This window comes from Solenopsis invicta, chromosome 8 (assembly GCF_016802725.1).
Source record: "Solenopsis invicta isolate M01_SB chromosome 8, UNIL_Sinv_3.0, whole genome shotgun sequence".
NCBI classification, from domain to species: domain Eukaryota; kingdom Metazoa; phylum Arthropoda; class Insecta; order Hymenoptera; family Formicidae; genus Solenopsis; species Solenopsis invicta.
In genome coordinates this window covers 11,308,659-11,332,579 of record NC_052671.1, presented here as the reverse complement: position 1 = coordinate 11,332,579, position 23,921 = coordinate 11,308,659, and the positions used below count along the sequence as shown (strand labels likewise).

Genomic DNA, 23,921 nt, shown 5'->3' with positions numbered 1-23,921 from the left:
CTTTAATAAATTTGTAAATTACATTCGTTCTATATACCTGATAAACTTTTACCCATAGAGTGACTAAAAGAATTCTATGGTTATAATAATTTAAACTGGTTTTGATAAGAATCGTGTCGCGTTATATTTATTCAGTTATTTTTGAAAAACAAAATAGTATAGTATTCTACCCCTTTGCTTCCTCTAATATCAATCCTTCTTTTCTAAAAAAAAATCTTACCTTATCAAATTGTTTATCAAAAATTTTATTTTGAGCCAAAAATTGTAAAACAAAATAAAACACAAATCGCACGTTATATTAACTATTGTTGATAAACTAGTAAACTGATGTATCATTTGAAGATAATAAGAATAGTTTGATCTCTGTTTCATAACAATGAATTCTCGCGTCTCTTGTCGTACACGTGCAGTGTGTTCTCACATTGTTGTCTACAAGTTTATCAAAATTTATTTAGGTAATATAAACTGTAACGACTTTGTACAAGACAATCACACCAATCACACTCTTCGCTAAATTACGTTATAAGATAAATCAGTTTTAAAAAGCTGTAACAGGTAAATTTTGTCATAATAACAAACGGTCACAAATGGCGGTAGATTAAAGAGATTTGTATTTTGCAGAAATACGCTCAATATGAATGATTCCGATAGTGACAGTTCCGACAGCAGCAACGATTTCGCCGGTATCACACCGAAGGACGAACTGACAGCGAATTTCTTCTCAATAAAGCCAGTAACGAAGCCTAACCTAGTAAACACATTTAAAGATGAGAGCAGTGACGATGAAGATTTCGCGACTGTGTCTGAGAACAATGACATCGAACTGTTTTCCGAAGTGGTCAAGAATCTCGAAGCCTCACAGAAGACTGTCAATGATGAGAATCCTCAGCAAAACTTCTCCAAAGATGATAAAACGCTGGCCGTCAAAGAAGTTAAGACACCGAAAAAGAAGAATATATCCGACGAAATAAACGCTATTTTGCTTCAAGGGGAAAGCGGGGCACATGCGTGCCATGAGGATGACGAAGACACGGACGACGAGGAGGAGAAAGAGGATGTTAAACGTCCTGAGGACTATGCTATACCTAAGGAAGGTGTAAAAATAACATTACCAGGCACAAGTATGATTTTCAAAAAAAAAACGGTCAACAAGAAGGAGTCGGATCTGGCTGCGCTTTTGCGAAAGAAATTGAAAACTAATCAGATTATTATAGAGAAAGCAGCTAGACTTTGTTGGTTGACATATGGATTTCACTTGAATCATCTTGCGAACGATCCTGAGATAATGGCAACTACTCTGTCTCTTATCTCAACAAAAAATTATCCAAAAGATAGCTTTAGTTTGGAATATTTGACAAAATTTACAAAATGGTTTAGAAATATATTTACAATAGAATCTAGTGATGATGAAGTCATTATAAATAAGGAAACATTATTGAAAAAAATTGTGGAGAAAAAAATTTACAATTACAGAGAATTAGTAATACTGTATGTGGCAATACTGAGAAGTATTGGTTTACATTGTCGTTTGATAGTATCTCTTAATCCACCACTTGTAAAAACTTATAATGAATTACTGCCTAAAAAAAACACAACGAAAAAAGAAGATAAAGTTAAAGAAGAAACAAAAGAAACGAAGAAAGAAGATAAAGTTAAAGAAGAAACAAAAGAAACAAAAACGAAGAAAACATCCTCTAAGAAAGGTAAAAATGTGATTTCAAAGAAAGGTATCAAAAATAAGAGCGCAATTCAGAATGACGAAACTGCGCGAAGAAACGCTAATGAAGAGGCAAAGAGAAAGGCAGCAGAGATTCTCCGTTCCAAGTATTCATATGATAAGAAAAACCATGACAAGTTGAATAACAGTATATCCACACTAAATAATGCCTCTACATCCAAAAATACAGAGGCAGCTTCTACAAGTCCAAAAAAAGTAGAGTCTGGGCCATCCCCAAGGCGCTTAAGATCTCATAAAGCATCTACTTCCACCAAACAGAACACTGCCGAAATTATTTCAGAAAATCAACCTAAAACGAGAAATTCTAAGAGACGGTCACGAAGTAGTAGTTCGAGTTCTGAAGAAGAAGAAAAAGTACAATCTAATAAATCGAAAAGAAAATACAGTAATAAAACAGTTATCAAGTCTGAAAAAAAGAATGAAGAAAATAACCAAGTGTCGACAGATGACGAAGAAACTGATGACAAATTGAAAAAACGACGAGATGTATGGGCAGAAGTATATGTGGAATCTAAAGCAAGTTGGATATGTGTAAATGTTTTAGATGGAAACGTAGATTGTGTGACTGAAATATATGTAAGTAATTTGAGAAAATAACAAATGACAGTTCTGTAATTATAAAATAACTCTTATAATTGTTTTGTGAATAAACAGGTTTTTTTATGAAACTTATTGTACAATAACGTTTCAGAAAAAGGCAAGTAAACCAGTATTATATGTGATAGCTTATAATTCAGAAGGATTAGTAAGGGACGTCACAAGACGCTACTGTCCACAGTGGATTTCTGTCACACGTAAGCAGCGTATTGATGAGAAATGGTGGATTGAGACTTTAAGTTATTGGCAAGAAAGGGAGACGGCTATGTCTAAACAGGAAGATGAATTACTATTACAAAAGTAATTTCTAATTTTCTCCTTTTTTCTATTTACATATATTTGAAATTCTATTTATTATTCATTAAAATTCTACTTATTTAATTCTACTCATTCCTGTTTATTTTGACATAATTGCAATGATATCAAAAGGAAATTGAAATATAACAAAGTTGTGTATATATATACTGTTGTCACAGGGAACTGGAGCAGCCGTTACCTAAAACCGTTAGCGAATGCAAAGGGCATCCGTTATATGTTCTCGTCAGGCACCTACTTAAATACGAAGCCCTATACCCACCAGATTGTGTACCATTAGGACATTTGAAAACGGGCGAAGCTATTTACTCGCGGTATTGCGTATATACGCTGCGCTCGCGAGAGACTTGGTTAAAGAAAGCTCGGGTAGTTAAACCAAAGCAAGAACCTTACAAAATAGTTAAAGCTCTTCCCAAGTATGACAAGGTAAAATTGATAAAAATAATACCTTAGAATTTCATGAAATTAAAGAATGTGTTTCTCATTTTATGAAATTTTTTATATGAAAAATTTAAGAAAAATTTTGCAGCTTTCAGGTATGAGACTTAAAGACTCGGCATTGGAACTATTCGGAGAATGGCAAACGATGGATTACATTCCCCCAGAGGCTAAAGATGGTAAGGTACCTCGAAATGAATATGGAAATGTGGATTTGTTTAAAAAATGTATGCTTCCCAAAGGCACAGTGCATATAAACCGTAAGTATATATCTTTCATATTAACAATAAGATATCTCTTACATTTCATTTTATTTTCACATTGGATAACAAAATAAAAAAGTGTAAAAAATTAGAAAAAATGCTAAAAGAATTTCTATTTTAATATGCAAAATCGAAGAACCGAGTGTTGCAATATTGCAATACATATCTCTAATGCATATTCAATGATAAATGAATCCTTATAGTCCCAGGATTAAATCGCATCGCACGGAAATTGAACATAGACTGTGCGACTGCTGTAGTGGGTTTCAATTTTGGTAGTAGGGGCGCTTTGCCAGCTATGGAGGGCTATGTTGTGTGCGCCGAATATGAGGACACATTACGAGAAGCTTGGGAAACAGAACAAATCGAGGCAGTTAAACGGGCCGCCGAGAGAAAGAAGAAAAAAATTTATGCCAATTGGAGAAAACTTATTAGGGGTGTACTGATTAGGGAAAAACTTTTGAAAAAATATGAATTTAAGGAGGACTCGAAGACGGAGCAGTCAAACAAACGTTTAAAATCACAAAAAGGCGCCATAAAGAAACCCAAAACTCAATAAATCCATATATGTACATGTTATTCACGTATATACGACAGTGTATACGTATTATTGTTTATATGTACATTAATTTGGAAATATATATCCTGAGAGAGAGAGAGAGAGAGTAAAGTTTTTAGATTAAATATAATCTTTAAAATTAATACTTATTGTTAAGAAACAAGTTCTTCGATACTTCATATAATGTTGTATAAAACTCCATTACATACTTCATAATATTACGTTGATATTTTATCGTTCAAGTATTACGTATAATTTTATAACGCTGTGAATTTTTTGTGTGAATTAAATTATTTTTATAAAATAAAATACAATGCAGTCGTACGTGATGTTTTTCAAACTCCATGTATTGTAACGACAAATGTACAATATTATTTAAATACCTACATATTTATATTCGTACCGAGTTTTATAATACCACATTTGTGCAAAAGGAAAATATCTGAATATTTAATTTCCGCCACTGTGATGTTTATTATTGATATCATTTTACATTATTATTTATCAACGGTTTGATAATTCCGCTGAAATATTTGTAATATCAATTTACATTTTACTCATTTATTTCCAATCTCACATATTGTCTTTAATAGATTGCGAACCACGTAACTGATGCGTTATATATCGTCGGCCAGATTACCCAGGTTTTCCGCAGGACTGAAAAACAATCGTATTTCACTTTCGTGCAACTAAATATCTTGTGTCCACTATTATTTAAATTTAACATTATTCGAATATCTTTCAGATCTCTGAATTCCGTTGTTGGCGTCCTCCGAAAAAAGAAATCAATAATCGACGTATGCTGTTTTGAAAGCACTCGCTGAGTCTAAACTTTCTCATCCTGACCATAGATATTAATTTTTATTTTGCTTATTAGACGCGTGCAACAATTTCTCACCAATATCGCATCGACACTGCGACGCTAATGAACAACTTAGAGAAAAAAGAATTATCTAGATATATCTCTATTATCTATTTCCATTTTTCTGCAATCAAAAACTGGAAATTCTTTATGAAATAATGTAACTATGATTCACACGCGGAAATATACCGATTAGACTGCCATATTTGAATCTCTTGGGATACCTTGAATTTTTTATAATCTCTCGTCCCAAACGCATCAAGGGATGATTTTCTTCTTCTCCCACCACCACTACAAATAACACAAGTACTTTGTTCACTCTTATTTATGTCGCCTTTCTCGTATCTCGAATTTTTTTTCTTTTTTTTCCTTCTTTTTTTCAGTATCTAGTAAACAAGATGACATCAAATGACGTTTTAAAAATATCTTAATGACATATAATGTCAATAAGACATCATTGAAATATCACCTTATTTGCGTGCTAAATCTTTGCGCCGTGAAACAAATTCGTCACACGTTATGCTCTATTGGCTTGACCGCTGGAGCTAGCCGCGAATATTAATTTCTGTTCTGTTCTACCAAGTTACCAGATGATTACTTGGCAGTATTATATCATACGCTTTGAGATTAACGGCTTTGATGTGGAAAAGTTATCTGGATTTCTGAATATCTGCGCGGTCGAAAATTCGCAGCTCATTACATACGACGTGGCTACCGTGAAAACGCCCGACAAATTGCGAATCGCTCATTTCGTTCACGAAGAGATAAATGGCCAGCATGTTATGTTCATATTTTAAGTTTAAATTTTGAATTTAAATGTGTTGATTCGCTTTCCTGTCGTAACATTTATTGTTCATATTTTGTTCTTTGAAAATGACATTTTAAAGAAATTTTCTTAACTCGTTGATTGATCAATCGCATTATGCAAAAATGCAACTTTTCTGAAGCAAAGTTGCATTTGCGCATAATGCAATTGGTGAAACTATGAATGAAAAAAAAAAAACCTTGCTTTTTCTCGTAAAAGCTAAAAAGTGAAGACATTTAAGCTGGTATACGTAGTCGTAAATAATTTTCAATCTTTAATTAAAACCGTAATTAATTACAGATTTATTCACTCATTTTTTTCTTTCAATCAAAGATTGAAAATTATTTACGACTGTAACATCGACTTTAGACTTGTATTCAGAATGCATTTAGAAGAGCATTAGCGCGTTTTCTTTTATCGTTCTATTTTTAGAATGTCCATTAGATGTATACGTACAACAAAAATAGAATGGCAAAAAAAGCATGCTATCATGTTTATAACCGCATTCTGAATACGGGCCTTAATGTTTTAATGTAAAGATTTTAATGGTGTTTTAATGTAAGCGTCTCATTCGGTCATTTTTCTCTTCAAATTTCTTTTAAATTTTCAACACACGCTTAACAGTCATACATTTATTGGAACCTGCGAACTCATTCGCTTGCAAAACTTCGAATTAGAATAGCGATCATGTAACTTTTACCCTAGGGCGGAAATGTGAAAAGTGAAAAATTTTACCATTAAAGTTAATGGAGAAATTTCTCACTTTTCACGTTTTCGCCCTAGGATAAAAGTTACACAATTGCTGCCCAGATTCGAATATTTAAAGGGATATTCTGCTTTGAAACAAAAGTGTTTTTTAGTTAATTTTTTAGAAGGACATAAAAATTTATTAATATCAAATTTTGCATTATTATTTGTATTATTATTTTAATAGTATTTTAACATTTTTTAAGTAAAAAATGCTACTTTCTCGCGTGTTACACACTAATTACTAACAAAGAGCGTAGATACGATAGCTGCTTTTGACATCAAAAATAAAGAAACCAAAACTTCTTGTTCAAAAATTATGTCTAACGTCAGACTATTTAGAACTGTTTAAGAACTGACAAGTAAATTCTATGTAGAACTAAGTAAAAAGAAATTGAAATTTGACAAAACGACAGCTTTTGTAAAAATATTTTGTTATTTATTGACAAATTTTATATATTCTTTTTAATAAACAACAATAATAAGCGTATAATAATTATTCTAGTTTCAATAAAAGAGAAACATACGATGAATATACAAAGGAAAGTCACATCTATATTGTTAATAATTTCAAGAAATTTGTCACAAGACTAAAAAGCATATGATTTCAAGGTAAACAGTTTTAAAGTTAAAACGTGTTTATCAAAGTGATGATTTCCTCAAGATCGCGTTGGTTTAATCTGGAAAGCACAATTCGTTTATATGCATACGTAATAAGACTGCGGGACGGTAAAGGCTAACTTATGCAATTTCCATGGAAGTGTGCCAAAGACAGTGTTCTCGAATAATTGGAGTATTTTTGTTAGATAGGCATGCACTCGCCCTAGGTGGAGCTTCTATTAGCTCGAATCACGAAAGCCATCCTGGAAACTGGTTTAGCCTGGATTTAGATTTCTTCCTTGTAATAAGACCATTCTTTACAGTGGAAGTGCGAAAATACCTGGACTGAAACTGTCGCTCCGGTCTCGATATTTGCATCTCAATATTGTATAATCAAGAATATCACGAGTCAACGGCGTTGCTTGCACTTGTTTCCAGCCAGTAAAAGTTTGGAACAGGATAAAACGATCAATTATAAGGTAAAAAGTTTCCTTGACATAGATTGAACTTATACTTCAAAATTTATAAAAGATGAAATTTTTCTTCTATTTTAAACAAAATTTATACGCATCAATTGCGTTCATTACGATATTTTTAGCTGTAAGACATAAATGTTCTGAGAATTATATTAAACTATTTTCCAATTTACCAGAGAATGCTTTTTTTAACTGTATGGTACATTCTCATACTATTTATTAATTTTAAAAATGAAAAAGAAAATAAATTAAACCTGCATACATAATTAAAGTGAAAAATATTATCAAATTTGTTGCATTCTATTTTGTGTATATAAAGAGTTTGTTTTTAAATTACAAGAAAAATTAAAGATAGATTTATAATAATTTTTCATGTAATACTCAAAATTCCATGATAAAAGAAATGGAATATAATGATTACATTAATTACAATGGTAAATTTAATGTCTCTTTGTCTCTAATCAAAACAGGGGTGTAACATACTAAACGAATTAAGCGAATGGAAGCGCTGTTTCTTAAAGGCGTCTAACGCCACGTACGTTGTACACAATTTCATTGAGAATCATTACATTTTCATACACATTTTTGACATATAAATTATTTATAAGTTTGGAATACTTGCAACTTTTTTTGCGTTTCTTAAAAAATTGAAAAATAATCTTTAAAAGATTTTGAATATGTTTTTAAGCTAATCAAAAATAAATGTTTTCTCTTTTTTTGTAAACTTTAATTTTGAAGTTAAAAAATAAATATTTACATAAAAAATTTGATATTCCGAAAAATCATTGTTAAATATGTGCATGATTATAAATAAAGTTATAACTTTATTTATAATACACAGTAAACATGATTTTATTTACTTTAAATTCAAAATAAAAATTAAAAAATTTGCATTTTTTTTTACCGTATTAAAACTTAAAGAGCTTGCTTTAAAAGATTTTTTTCTAAATTATTTGAAATTAAAAATTAGTGTTTTTCAATATTTTAACTTTATTTTGCAGCGCTATAGCTTTTGAATAATTTTATCTGATGAATCATTATCATATCAAATTATTGAAAAAAAATAAAAAAATATATTACGTATGTATATAATGCTCTAATTTATAAATTACATAAAAGCGCCAAATAATTCGCTGTTTCTGTATCAAAGAATACAAATTATAAAAACTTTTACATTATATTTGTATAAACATAGAAAATAAATTAAAGCAAAATTTCTTTGTTATATTTGATTTCATCAATTTTGTAAAATACTTACGTCCCTAAATTAATTTTATTCTTCTTTTAAAAATAGGCTCTTTTTGGACATTTACTTTTTCTCTTGAAATTTTTTCTAAAAAATAGCAGAATTCAAAAATTCCAAAGTTCGTCAAATAATCCATTAAAACTAAAATTTCTAAGCATTTCTAGAATAATATTAGCTGACGATTAGTCACGAGAGACACCATATGTCACGATAATAAATGTTATAATTACAGTCTATGTTATTCTGTTCTATTTTGTAAGGTTTAAGTAAGACGTGTACTTGGAACTTCACGAGCTTCAGCAACATTACACAATATGAGAAAGAAGCAGACGTTCGCCTTCGTATGATGAAAGTTTTCCATTTTCTCAGACGAACGTCAACAATCGATCATCCGAGCGAGATATATGATTTTCGCCTCGCCTGGCGTAAACCGTGTAGAGTTGATCGATCATTAAGCTCACCTCTCCTTCGTTCCGGTGCACTCGCACGTATGCATACATTGCACGGCTCCTGGTACTACACCACACGGTTTTAGCTGTCCAATTTCATATTCGCACCGGCGGCATCACATATGTATAGGTAGACACTATACACATATGCAGACAATTGCATCAGCACCTTGGTGCATTCTCGTGTATAAGGCACGCGGGGTGTGCACGTCTATTTCAGAACGTGAACTTGAACTTAGACTCGCGTTCGCGGACTCGCGCGAAGGATGATCAGGAAATTGGCAATTAGAGATGAGTAAGAAGTTCGATTTGTTTCGACCACGAGAACGGCGAGGAAATCAATTTTAGAGATTCTTCGGTTTCCTTGTTATCCTCTGTGTATTATGATTCGGCCAGCCAAATCGGTTAATTGAATCTCTCGATCGAGCGGAAAATCGGAAGATGATAATCTGATCAATATCTTTCAACTCTGATGTCATATTATGTAGGAAATTCTGAAAGTATTATTTTAATTGTGTGTGATTCAAGATTTCTGAAATAATTTGAAGTTAAAAATTTAATGCAGCTATATTTTTATTATAAAATAACTATTATAAAATAGCTAAATTTTTAGAACAATATTATGTAACAGATTTATAAATTGACAATTTGTCAACTATATTTGTATATATTTTAAAAATGATGGTGCCATTCTTGATGCTATTTCTTTATGGTCCTTATAATTATTTTAGACTTTGTAAAATTTTTAAACAATATTTCTAATTAAATTTTGATGATATCTCATCTGATTATTTTATAACAATAATTATTTATCAAATTTTTTTTATGTTTGTTTAGGATGCGTCTCTATTTCAAACAATCTAATTATAACGGAAATTTTAATGCGGGAAAGGATTAAATACGCGCATTACGCGTTAGTCGTATATGGAGCGGAAGAATCATATAAGGAAACACGCACGTCATTCCGGTCAGTTATAAATAGTTCTTCTCGATGGTGAAGGTAACTGTTGCTTATGATCGAACGGCTTTCTTCTGCATACCATGAAAAATTGCAAAAAGTTCGAAATATCTTAACCCTAACTTTCCATATATGGATATAATCTTATGCAATTTTTTACATTGCTGTAACTTTTTTATAATATAATTTGAAGACTAGGACTGAGGTTCAAAAAAATCTTTAACCATCCAGAGTACTCATTTTTGCGAATTTTTGCAAATGTTTTTGCAAAACCTATAATTACTTGACAGTACAATATTTTTGAATTAGTTCTCGTTTATCACCCTCTCTATCAGACTCTGAGGTACCAATTTCATACATTATAAGCTAAAAAATATGCTCTCTGTTCAGAGAGCATCAAAATTAAGCGTATGAAAGTTAAACATGTCAAAGTTAAAGAGTTCCATAAAACCATAAGTGGAGAGGAAGATAACGAAAAATAAGTGTGGAGAGCTAGAATTAAGACTTCCTAACTGATAAGAAACACGAATACTGAAGCTTAAATACTACAATAATGAGTTTGTTAAATGTTTATTAAAATTTATATGATTTCATTAATATATTAGATAACACAAATTACATCATAATTAATTTATTAATTATAATGTTCCAAAATGTTGCAATAATTTTCTTGTATAGACGTTTAGGTTTTAATTAACGCTTTGCCAAATTATTGCCAAAACAAGATGTAACAACTAAAGATTATAAACATCATTTTACCTTGCGACGTTGAAATTAACGGAACTATTTCTGGAGTATTGCTATAACAATCAAGCAGTCGTATTTTTCCTAATCGTGAAAAAGCGTTTCAATTTCTTTTACGTCATGATTTGATTAAATTCATTTCTGAGTGCAACTTCATTTCCGATTGTCTATAAAAGTAACCGGCACGGGAATAGCACGAAACACATGCAAAGATGCGCAGCTCCGATAGATCTATAAGATAAGACGATTCGTACTTCGCACATCTGTGCCGAATACAATAGCTTAGATGTAGAGTAGTGGGTAGATGTAGAGTAGTAGATATGTGCCAGGTGCTACGCAGGTATAAAAGCCTGATTCGGGCACGTCGAAGCTATCAGTACACGTGTAACAATTAGACGAACAATTTCCTTTACCCGCGATCCATCCGTTACAAGCCATCTCTTTACAGTCTGTCAAAGAATATTTTCAATATTTTGATTTATATACAAGAATATATTGACTTTTTTCGTACATTTCAAAATTTTAGTAAGTAATTTAACTGTGTATTGATTAATCTTCTTAAAGAACTTTGTTATTCAAACGATTTGAAGCCTCATAACTATTTGATGAAAAATTATTAAAATTTGTGAACTATTTGAACGTTCAGAAATCAAATCTAAATTTATAGCATAACTGACAATTGTATAGGCATAAAAAAATATTAGACACTGATAACTCGAGTGGAAGCTTTTTTTAAAAAAAGGTAACATCTTGCACGAATAGATCACTTTTGGATTGAAAGTTTTTAATGGTGATTAACAAGCATGACGTGTAAAATGATCGATGCAACAATTTAATCTACGAAATTGTTGTGTTTTCTTTTTGAACCACCCTGTGTAGGGTGCTCGCGCGGCGTGCTAAGCTGAGTCAGCTCCGGGGGTGTTAGTTAGGGTTATTATTTCTCGCCGCACGTCTGACGGCAGTCTGTCAGTTATCGCAAGTCAATGAAAGTACAAACAGCATCGTTACCTCCACAGACATCCGTGGTACTCGATGTGATTAGATTCGATATACGTGAATGCACCACACGTATAAACGAGTGTCTAATGAATAAACGTAATTTTATTTTCTTGCATTATTAATTAAAACTAAAGAACGTGTTTATAAAATATACGCATATGCAAACTAATATACTTGTATATTATTTCAATGTAACACGCTTAAAATAAAAATATACAAGATATAAATGTTTTTAATTAAAAATTTAAAATTATTACAGAAAAGGCAGTATCTTTTAAATAATTATTCTAATTAATTATTGAGTACTACAAGGGTAATGATTTCAAAATAAGTAAAATAAAGCCATTAACTGTTACAACACAATACATTTGCACGAAGTAGCTTTAAAATTTAGCCTCCGACTAATGCGTAAGGGCATTTTAATCACCGAGAGCTTAAAGATTACCGAAGTTACGTACAGAAGATATTACGTACAGAAGAAGTTCGCGTATTTCAACTTTTAAGCGCGGACGTTAAAGCCTAGCATTGATTGCCAGAGAGCTACCGGGAGAAACTGCAGGCAAGGCACGTTATTTTTCCTGCATTCCGTTCTCGGCGGGCAAAATGAGAAAACGCGGGATCATCGCGGCGAGTGAATCGACGCGTTTTTGCGGAAGTCATGTCGGTTAAGGAACGATCGCTGAATGGAGACGAATGGAATTTTATGGGCCGCCGAGCTGCGTCAGGCTGTGGATCATAAATCTGACGCATGAAGCGGAAGAAGATATATACATCTTCCGGAACGAAGAAACATGTCGATGAACGAGCTCAACATGTGATTGTTGGCATAAAAGAATAACTACGGTGGTGTTCAGCATTCTGTCTGCCTACGATGGTGGTTCTTTAGACTATCGCGTACCTAAATTTGTCTTGAATAAAAATAAGTAAGCTCCAGAAATGGCCGAACCCGACGTGATGGAAGAGAAGAAGGCAGCCGCTGTGGTAAATGTAACATCCACCTGCGACAAGCGACACTGCAAGGAGATGCGAAAGGAGAAATTACCACCGTATCTTCGGGATAGAGGTAACGAAATCTTTAAATAATAAAGAAAAATATTTAAGTCAGAAAAACATATTTTTTATTTATTGTATATTACAGTTGCCATAATTTTATAATACAGCCCGCGATTATATTCTACATCATATATTTAAAGATATTTAATTATACTTGATTCGGCAAATAATTAGTAAAAGAAAAATTTTGTATATTGTTTTAAAAACTTAAAAGCTTTTCTCTACTCAAGTTTTACTTTTTTCTTGCAGTAAGATAAATGACATAATATTATATTGTAAGAACTAAGGTATAATTAATCTAAAGATATAAAGTTTAAATTATATTAGTTATATTAATAATTTAAATTACTAGAGATAGAAAAATTTCACTTATTTCACAAAAATAGATTAAGAAATTCTTATACTTTTCAGTCTAATCTAACACATATATTGAAGTCAATTCCATGTATGTGTGGAGAAATTTAAGTTGTAAAGTAATCTTCCAATAGTAAGTTAATATTCTGCGCTGAATTAAATTATTAATCGACTACATTAACTTTCTCTTTCCATCGCTATTGCAATAACCCTCATTTGTGCAAATCAATCACGAACTCAAATTTAACAATGTATGAAAGGAAAATAGCGATTACTTCAGAGGCGAAGTATTACCCGCGTATTTTTCATCCATTAAACATTTTCTCAGCTGTAAATGATATCAAAGTGTGGAAAGCAATTATTCAGTTTTAAGTAAATTTTAGTTTTAAACGAATATTAACGCTTCAAATATAAGACAATTTATTTACAATTTCATAACTTGATTTTGGAAAAGAAGAAAATACGAAAGAATAAGAAAATATTAGAAATTCATTCATCTTTTAATTATAGTTGATATTAATTTTTTTAATAACAAAATATTTTATTAATCATTTTGAAAAATTGTGCTTTTTATAAGACTTTTAAAAAATTACGTTCTTTTTTCTTTTAAGTAGTACATACAAAATTAACATCAACAAAAGTTAGTCTTTATTCCGACATTTATAAGTCCACCGAGAATTTCTTTGCTACTTTCTTATAACTCATTTTGCCTTTCCTTGCAATGACAGATTGTATAAGTTTTTTGTGCTATTTTTTTCGTCTTGCAGAAAGACGGAGAAAAACTTATGAAGAAAAATAAAAGATCAAAGCAATAATAATACTATAACAATTTTATTTTATTATTCAAAAAGTTCCAATATAAGACCCTTGTTAAACATGTCTTATAATAAGAACATGAAAGGACTTACATAGAAACATAACTCATAATAAAATACTTATGGGACTATGTCAAAAAAATGGCTTGAAGAATATTTCATTTATTAACCCAAAGTATATAAATATTATGCCAAATTTAAATTCAATAATACATTTTATGAAATAATTTATTATGAATTTAAAAGACTTTGTTAATTTACGTATTATAAAAAACTTCTAACAAAATTTTTTAAAACTTTAACAAATAACCAATTGCTCAACACTGACAGTTTTACTAGTTCAGTTTTTTATCGTTGCGCAAAATTTGTTGCCGTTAAGTTTTAACACTTATAAGCTAAGAAACTACAAGGCCTCATGTTTCATATTAGGAGTGCTTACCTTATATCTCTTCATATCCGGTTAAATCTATTCTCTTCGTCTTCGCAAACATACTCTTAGAAGCACCATTATTCTTATAGTTCTATACAAATTTTCTTGCGAACAAAATGCGAAATAACTTACTTAAAATTTCAAAAGTATTTTACTTACAATTAATAATTTTTCGTTAACATTATTATCCATACATATAACAAAAAATAATCTTTTATACGTAAAGGATATTCTTATGTTGTAATTTTCTCTTAAATTATTTTTTTAATTTATCTTGCAACATGCTCTAATAATAAACGTTATTAAAAAATCTATATTAATATTAAATATTAATCTTCTTACATTTTACAATAACTTCATAAAAAAATTTATCAGCAACAACACAATTAATAGACAATGTTTTCTAAATGTTTTATAAATACATATTCCTTATTACGTTTTTTAAATATTTAAAAAGCATTATTTGTTGATTGAGAAGAAATGATAAAAATTTGACCAAACTTAGGTGAACATTTATTATTATAAAAAATAGTTCAGCTAAATATACGATATAAAATTCATTAACATTGTTTTTCACTTTATCCTAAAAGGTCTCATCAAAATATGTGTGCGCACGCGCGCACCACGTGTGCGTGTATGTAAAATTCATCTTCATTATAAGTTTGCCTCTTCCTTTAATGCGAGCTCGTTTGCCTCGTTAAGAAAATAGAACACAGGGTAAGGATGAAACCAACGCAAAGTCTAATTCTATGGAACGTACAAACGTGTACACTGCAGGAACGTAAATGGTCGAATAGATCGATAGGTATGCCTCCTCGAGAGGCGCCTCGCAAATGTAAATTAGGGGCGCGATATATCGGGGTGTGCAATCGCCGAATGCAGATGGCCGTTCCGGCGCGAATTCGTAATCCGATATCTTGATTGCACGCGAACACGCGATCACTTTCGAGCTAGAAGATAGTCGAAAGGCCGAGTCGAATAATATTGTATATATATGTCTTCACGTTTGAAAATGGTCGATTAAAGCAGCTTCTGTTGCCTTATCCTCGTGATCTTCTCGGTATTCAGTCAGGTGACGCTTTTACGACGTCTATCTATAAAATAAAATGGATAGAATAAACACGGGGAATTTTTTATTATCACGCATATGCTAGCACGAAGAAAGATAGTTTTGCTGTCACTGCTTCAGAAAATAAAAATTTTTTTCAAAAATTTTTTTCCTTAAAATAATATTTTTTAACATAAAAATGATTTATAACTATATCAATTTTAATCAGTTTAAGTAAAAAATGTAATAAATAAAGTAATACGAATCGAGAAACGTTAAAAGTGAATACAAAAAGAAGTAAGAATATAGATAAGCGGAATAAAAAGTTTAATTATTAAAATGTAGTTTTTTGGCAGAATGTAAAAAAATATTGAACGGAACAGAACAGAATAATTTATCTTTCCAAAATCGATACACATATAAAGTTTTATAAATGTAAAATTTTTATAAATTATTTTTATATTGAAAACTCTTGAAAATTTGTAAAAGCGAAGTCCTAATAGACTTTAATTTTCTCTTCTCTTATTATCCTCTTTTAATTACACGACTATCAAAATAATAATTACGCTTTTATGTCAGTTTCAAGCTTTACCTTAAGGCAATAAATATAGCGTATGTAGCTAATTTGATCGAAAACTTTGTACGATTGGCATTCTTATACATTCATTTATTAATTTTCTGTCAGTTTCGCCAAGGTCCCGCTATAATAATCGATCAGCTATCCAAACTGTTCCGAGAAAACAAGAACCTTGCTCCCCAAATTTACCCTATCTTATCCCTGTATGCTTGCCGTTGTTATATCCGACGTACACGCGAGAAGTCTAAAGACCCGAGCGTATGTGTATAAACACAATCGTGTTAAACTTCATCGTCTCCTAAAGCACTCGCCAATTCAAATACAGGAAACACAGGAACTTAGTTAACTTTGGCCACGGTTACATCTAGCACTGTTACATGCAACGGCGTAACTAGTTTTAATTATCTCTCGTTTACCTCAGCAGAAAAACTTTAAATGATCCTTTAACTTTTACCAATCTTGATTTTATTTTTTATCTTTTAAACTTGATAACATCAGTAATAACATGCAACAACATATGCTTATGTTAAATAAGAAGAATATAACACTTAAATGTAGCAAAAAAAGTGCTTAATTCTGTGCTTAAAAAATGCAAATTTTTATACTTTTTTCTTTCTTCTTTTTTTACTTATTTTTATTTTTACATTTCTATAGTCTTCCTTTGTTTATTTCTCTTTTTTATTTTTTATTTTTTATTTCTTTTTTTATTTCTTTTTTTATTTTCTTCTTTTTTAAATTATTATTCTGTTTATGTCTGTTTTTGTTATATCCTTCTTTCTTTTTTTTCCTACTTACATTCTATGTTATACTTTTTCTTTCTATTTTGTATTGTCCTTTTCTTTTCGTTTCTTCTTGTCCCTTAATGATGGACCTTCAGATAATTCGATTACGCCAATGGCCACACTCACCACGGTCAAATTCCAGTTAGGAGTGCGACATGACAAATAGACATTAGTAGGGCATGTCTATCGTTCACAGCTGGCGTGTCTCTTTTCGGACGTTCGAATTGACACCTTCCGTGCGCGATCGCTCTGAACGCTTCGGCGCGACGTATTTCGCGAGATTCCTGCACGCATAAGCGCCGCATATCAGATCCTATATAAAGGAACGTGCGGATTCCGGCACGATCTCAATTGATATCCGATATTCTGCCGGCGTAGTACCAGTGGGTGACAACTGGCTGCGGAATCCCCTGAGGATCACCCTCGTTGGCGAAATCGTTTCTCGCACTTTAACACTCGCGCCGCGTATATTGCGAAAAACAAAAAAGTAGTATTGTTGAATAAAGTAAATTGAAGAAATTACGACATAGATTATAAAATTATAATCATTACATAAAGAGGAATATTTGTGTTATGTGTGCTTGTTATTTAAAAACTAACAGCAAAGGGGATAAAAGATAATTTATAAAGCATTTGCATCAAATTGAATTAATATTTGTGCATATAATGTAATATAATATTTTAAACTAATCGAAACTCAACCGATACTCTCAATATTGTTGATACTTTCGATACTCTTGATATTGTAACATCAAGAAAAATAATATTTCAAAGATGTTGCTGTCGACTCGAGCTGCCCGATGCGCTGCTCTTATGGCCGAACCCGACGAGCTTTATTCAGGTGTAAAAAGACGCTTATTTTTAAGCTCTGTTTTATTTGAAAACTAATATCTTCTGTGGGTTGTGTTTCAGAAAGGATACTCTATCCACGTAATACGAGAGCCCTACCAAAAGTACCCGTTGTCGGCGGACAACCCATCGAAGAAGAAACGTGCATGGTGCTTTTGAGAAATAGATAACTTTTGAAATAAAATTTTTTAAAAATTATTGATTTGCATATAAAATTTTTTAAAATTTTCGTTTAATTTATAAAATTTAATCATTATGATTTCCTGCCATTGTGTAGGCTTTGAGGACATTGGTCTTTGGTTCCTGCGCAAGTCCACCTAAGGTTGAATGGGCAAGAACCGGATTAACCTTACGACCATATGGACAAAATTTAGCATTTGGATTGAGAACGCCCAAAAACACAACGAGAAGCCTCGTCACCGCAGTTCAAGCTGTCATGCTGAAACATTTTTTGTTCAAGTGCAACAGGCAGGATCCTGAAACGTAAGTATCTTTATACTCGTACATATAAACAGGATGTACTATATTGTTTTATTGCCGTGTGTGCACACGACATTTTTGTCGATCAGAATGTAATAATAAATAATAAGTAACAAAATAACAATAAATAATATTTATAAATATCAAATAATTAATAGCAATATTTATCATTACCAAAATATTTTTACTGCTATAAAATTTTTTATAATTTACATGATATACAACAATCGCATTATTATTAATATATTTACTATAATAATATCTAAATTACTATAATATTATCGTTATCTATCTAATGTTAAATCTAACTATAAAGTTTAATTTTTTTAATTTATTATAATTATATTTAAATGTATTTATAAATTTAACCAAATTACAAGAAAAAGTTTAAATATCTTTGAATAAGACATTAATACAAAAACTGTAACCAAAATATTAGATAAGAATTATTGTCTGTAACACCATTATAAAAAAAAATTTTTTTATAATTATAGCTTGTTGAAACCTACATACGATCGACAGATTGAAGTGCTGATTTCTGCAATATCAGAGATTATCTGGCGTTGTGCAGGTGGCTTTTCCGTGTCTACATATCCAAATGCCGTCACCAACAATGTGCCAAAGGCCATAGTAGCTTTACCGCAAGATACACCGTATCTTCAACACAGTGTGCATTATTTTCAAGATGGATTAACAGAAACGGTATGTTTTTCCTTTTCTAATTTTCCGTATTAAGAAATCAAATAAAATTTAACTTTATTTTATATTTATTTTATTTTAAATTAAACCAAATTTATCAGCAATTTTGCTAATTTTAATATATTTGAGAAATAAAAAAAATGCCGTTTCTTGGTCGAAGCAAATCTTGGTACTTAATCTTTTTATATCAATTATTAATATATTTTTTAGTTCTGTAAACTGATTGCCAAAATATTTGTCAGATTTAAAACGCAATTGTAAACTGAAGCTATAAATAATACTTAAATTAATTTGCTTAATAATGTTATAAGTATCTTAATCAAAAACTGTAAAGAACTTACTGCAATTGTGTTTTAAATTCAATCAATATTTCAGCACGCAGTTTATATATTTAAAAAATATGTTTGATTGATATAAAAATTTAGCATCAAGATTCGCTTTGATCGAGAAACGAATCTTTCTCTTATTTCTTGTATTATTCATATTTCTAATATCCAACTTATTATTTTAATATTTTTCTTAATTGTTTTTTAATTACAAATAATGTATACTTCTTGCATTAAATAAATAAAAATAGAAGTTGAATAAAAAATTTATACTTTAAAAAGATAAGTTTGTAAGGAACATTCTCGTTGAGTGAAACAATTTAGTTATGCACTGATGCGTCCACTTTATTTCCATCACATTAACGGGTAGCACAGTGAAATCTAAGCTTTCTCGTTTAATTAATTTACGACGAAACGGAATATGTCTCAAATTATAGCGACGGTATTCTACCAAGTGTGTTAGAGAATTATTTCAAGATTGCGCGATATATCTTTGTACGCTGACAATCCATTTTCTACGACGTTATCAGATTCAAGTGCACTCCTTGTAAAAGATTGCTTTGTATTCTAGCTGCACCTTTTCGAGTTCAATTCCTTGGAGGATCTTGAGATATTTGTCAAGAGGTACTTATACTTGGTGAGTATTTACATAAGGAAACTAAAGTCCTCGACAAATTGAATGTCAGACACTGCACAGACATTATCATAGGCGTATCTAAGGTTCTTTTAATAAGGAGGGGAGAAGAATTTATCGATTTTGATATTACATAAACAAAACAGCAATTTTTTATTGTTTATAAGCTGCTTCTTTAGGTACTTTACAGCTTAAAATATTTCTATTTCTGATATTCAATGGAGAAAATATTAGAGTTTGTAAAAATCGTAACTAATTTTTGTTCCTGAAGAAAATATAGACAAAATAATTATTAAATAGAAATATATAATTCTTTAAGAATGCAATAATTTATTATAACTGAGAAGTGTAACAGCATATTTGAATTAAGAAAAAACAACTAACCAGTCGAAAGCAGATCTTATTACTCAATACTAATTTTGTATTCGTCAGACTTTAAACGCAACTGTTACAGTACAGTTGTACAAATTAAATTGCTAGTTAATTTAATAATTTTCTTTAATATTGCTATTGTTATTATTATTATACATTTACATATAAAATATTTATAATTATTTTTCTAAGAAAACTTTAAAAAATTTAGAGAAACATTTTTTCATTTGTTACTCAAATATTTGTTTACTATTTTAGACTTTTAAAAAAGCTAAAAAAATTGAGAGTTAATATAACATCTTTTCTACATTATTAAATAATTGTTTAATTCAAGTGTTAAAACCTTTATTCTTAAAAATTAAATTTTGAGCAATGAAAAAGAGTAAAATTGCGTTTATGCCAAAAAAATAATTCAGATTGCCTTCGGAAGGTTAAATAAAAAGAAAAAAGAAATAATAAATAAAACAAAAAAACTTATGTAATGAAATTTACAAAATTACAAAATTATATAAAAATATAAAAAAATATAAAAAATTTTTGAACCTCTCAAATTTCTTTCTGGAAATGCTCGTAATTGGACTTTATAACTAAAGAAGGTATATAGCTTCTATATCAAATTCAAATCTTAATTTCATCCATCACAATCCCACACCACCAACATAACATAAATTCCTTTCTTCCAAAATAAAATATAAAATTATTTTATTTAAAGTTAATTAAAGTTTGTCATAATCATTATTTTTTTACTCTAGTTTCACGATGAAGGCGGCCCTGGAGCGAAATTACTTTTATATAGCGCAGTACTTTCAAGAGGCTTTTCAAAGTAAGATATCTTTTTTCTGCATATTTTTTATTGTATTTTAAGTTGAAAAAAAGGATGAATAACGATTACCTCAATCAAGAATTAGGACAATCAAATATAAGTTACTTTAATTAATATATTTTTAAATACGTATTTCAGAATTCAAAATGATTTAGAAGACCCGAAGGCAGCGATCCTCAGTGGATGTCCGGAAGAAGGCCCGATCAGTATTATCATGATCGTTTTAACTGGTCGTGCTTCACCGCATCTTCACAACGGGGTGCTTCATGTTGGTGATGAAAATACATATGTAAGTCAGTAATAATATAGTTTTATATATTTTACAAATTTACATATATAATTACGTTTATTGTGATATATAAACTATATTATATCTTTTATGAACATTGATATTGATTTCTGCATGTATCATAGATTTTTTGAACAAAAAAAATTATTAATATACTTTGAAGGTAGAGTGTGTATAGATGCTTTAATATAAATTTAGCTTAATTAGAAAAAAATTATTTATTCAATGTTGATTTAATGTAATTAATGTGAAATAAGGCTGTACCGCAATGGGGCGTTCTTATGAGAAGCGAAGTGGGGTTCTTAGTGCACGAAGGCGATAACAATATAAGCAAACAGCCGGGTTCTCGATTAAAGACACCTAGTCTACCGATATGGGTGTCCCTTTGTCTCGGTCATTATGGCGTACTCTTCAACACGAATCGAGAACTGCTGAGGAATTATCATGCAGAACGGCGGTATATATTACATAATTTAATTAACTCGATTTTTTGTTTGCCTTAATTTTTTTATTTCAATAATAATTTATTAATCTTTGTTATTAGTACTGTTATTATCACAATAATAATTATATTTTTTTTATGTAACATATATTATAAGCCTTATATAAAATGGAGGTAGTCAATTTTTTTATTCACAAATTACGTATATGCAATAAAAGCTATTATATTGATTATATGTATAAAGAAAATATATGTGATTGAACTCGTAGTTCAGAATTCACTCCTGACTTGTAAACACAGACACATAAATAGTGTACGACTTTTTCCTGGACAGTCTTAAAGAAATATCGCCCATTCCGTATATGTTAAAAGGTTCGAGATACAATATTTCACCTGCGGTGGCAGTCACGCTACGTTGACAGTGGATACTAGGGCAAACGAGGCTTCCGGGGGATCAGATGCTGCTGCAACAAAGGAAACCGCGGATATCGCCGCGACACCGTTAGAAAAACTTATTCGATCCAAGTTAGTATTATTTAACAAATAATAACAAATTTAACAAATAGTAATGAATTTTAAATCAATTTTAATCTTCTCACTTTTACAAAAATTTTATATTTGCAATGGCTCTACGTATAAAAACGTGTGTTCTTTCAATGAATGACTTTTACCGCTTTAACGAATAATTCTTAAAAATTTACATATATTCCATGAACAATAGAATAACAACAATTTAATTTGAAAATGTTTATTTGCTTCGTCCATTAAATGCAAAAGCTTTTTAGTGCGCGGAAAAGATCTAAGATCTCTATTGTTTTCTCGATTACAAAATGATCATGCGATATCCGCGAAATCGCTCGGGCGTTACCCGTAAGCAGAGCAAAATTCAAGGTATCACCTCTTCCACTTATTGTTCCACGCTGCACCAAAGGTGGCAGGATGCCGTCATACAATGGAACGGAACGCCGGTGATGTGAGGTGAACGAAAGGATGACGACCAGACCCGCTCTTCCGTGTTAGCCCGTGTATCCGTGATTCCGCGTGATGCTAATCGATCAGCGCTTATCGCTACGCACGCTTATCCCAGGCTTCTAATTATCTTTAACGATATAAGTAGAAATTATATGTGTCGCAATATCAGACATTCCATAACTTTAAATGTGTGAGAAAATTCTTCCGGCGCTTTCGTAGTACAGTAGGCATTTGTATAATGGCCAAGAAGCTTTTGTGAAACATTTTAATTGCCAATAAATGGCTGTGTTAATGGATCATTATCTGGTACTAAACTATGTAATGTAAGAAAAGAATATGTTCCTGTAATTGTTACATTTAATATCGTACTTGTCTACAATAAATACTTAGGAAATCGCAATGCTTTTATTCTTTTTATCAAGTTTTATATTTTAGGAGAATATATGTGTCTATTTTTTTTTAGCAAAATTGTTAATAATATTGATCTCAATAAAAATCTTATATATATAATATGGCAATTAATTTCACATTTGTCTACGATAAATACTTGACCTTTTTTAGAAAATTGTAATGCCCTCTTATTTTGAAAAGTTCTACATTTTATCAGATTATGTATAAGATCACACACGCATGATGTACGAAACGAATACGATAATCAATATCTGAATTCATTACTAAATCATTCTTAGAAAGAGAGGCCACTCAAATATACCGTTCAGTCACTGAACAAACTTTTCCCGCGATCGCGTGAGAAACGATATGTCTTCTTTGACTCATGTGCATACAATCACGACGCAATGTGTCGACTGCAAGAATATAAGAGATTTTGATTTATTCAGATCAATGCTATTAACAATTTTGCTCGGAAAAATATTTTTCCCGGAATATGTCAAGACTTCCAATGCAGTAAGTATATCATTCTAATAAGAGTAATGGAAACAATTTTTTTTAAATGACTCTGTAAAAACGTAACAAAGGTGAAAACGTTATTTTGTAAACGTAGATATTAATAAAGTCGCAAAGAGCAATAAGAATATTTTTAACAATCAATTGGCATGACTATTTCGTAAAATCGAGCAAAAAACGATCATAAATCTTTATTTGTGTTATAATGGCCGTTTGGAAACGTTTACAATAATTGAGCACTTTCGAAAACTGCTTGATAAATCGCGTGTCTCGA

The 23,921-nt window shown here is 30.7% G+C and overlaps 2 protein-coding genes across 6 annotated transcripts; both read left to right on the top strand.

Moving 5' to 3' along the window:
- Positions 1 to 380: 380 nt before the first annotated feature.
- Positions 381 to 12,467, top strand: LOC105198415 (DNA repair protein complementing XP-C cells homolog). 4 transcript variants are annotated; one of them, XR_005575327.1, is made up of 7 exons: positions 381 to 555; positions 622 to 2,314; positions 2,430 to 2,635; positions 2,812 to 3,076; positions 3,180 to 3,348; positions 7,248 to 7,403; positions 12,333 to 12,467. XR_005575327.1 is itself a non-coding variant. In XM_011165115.3 (6 exons), the coding sequence occupies exons 2-6, from the start codon at positions 635 to 637 to the stop codon at positions 3,908 to 3,910; spliced, it is 2,676 nt and encodes an 891-aa protein (XP_011163417.2). In that variant the 5' UTR covers positions 381 to 555; positions 622 to 634; the 3' UTR covers positions 3,911 to 4,975. The 4 variants fall into 4 exon arrangements, 1 of the variants encoding a protein (XP_011163417.2); XR_005575326.1 differs by lacking the exon at positions 12,333 to 12,467 and adding an exon at positions 9,933 to 11,965; XR_005575325.1 differs by lacking the exon at positions 12,333 to 12,467 and adding an exon at positions 8,907 to 11,965.
- Positions 12,468 to 12,681: 214 nt separating this feature from the next.
- Positions 12,682 to 23,141, top strand: LOC105198414 (inactive ubiquitin carboxyl-terminal hydrolase MINDY-4B). Of its 2 annotated transcripts, none has more exons than XM_011165113.3 (10): positions 12,682 to 12,859; positions 17,768 to 17,853; positions 17,982 to 18,187; positions 18,679 to 18,886; positions 19,781 to 19,846; positions 20,968 to 21,038; positions 21,177 to 21,327; positions 21,585 to 21,784; positions 22,142 to 22,294; positions 22,701 to 23,141. In XM_011165113.3, the coding sequence occupies exons 1-10, from the start codon at positions 12,733 to 12,735 to the stop codon at positions 22,744 to 22,746; spliced, it is 1,314 nt and encodes a 437-aa protein (XP_011163415.1). In that variant the 5' UTR covers positions 12,682 to 12,732; the 3' UTR covers positions 22,747 to 23,141. The 2 variants fall into 2 exon arrangements, with proteins under 2 accessions (XP_011163415.1, XP_025991754.1); XM_026135969.2 differs by lacking the exon at positions 12,682 to 12,859 and adding an exon at positions 16,830 to 17,696.
- The last annotated feature ends 780 nt before the right edge of the window (positions 23,142 to 23,921 follow it).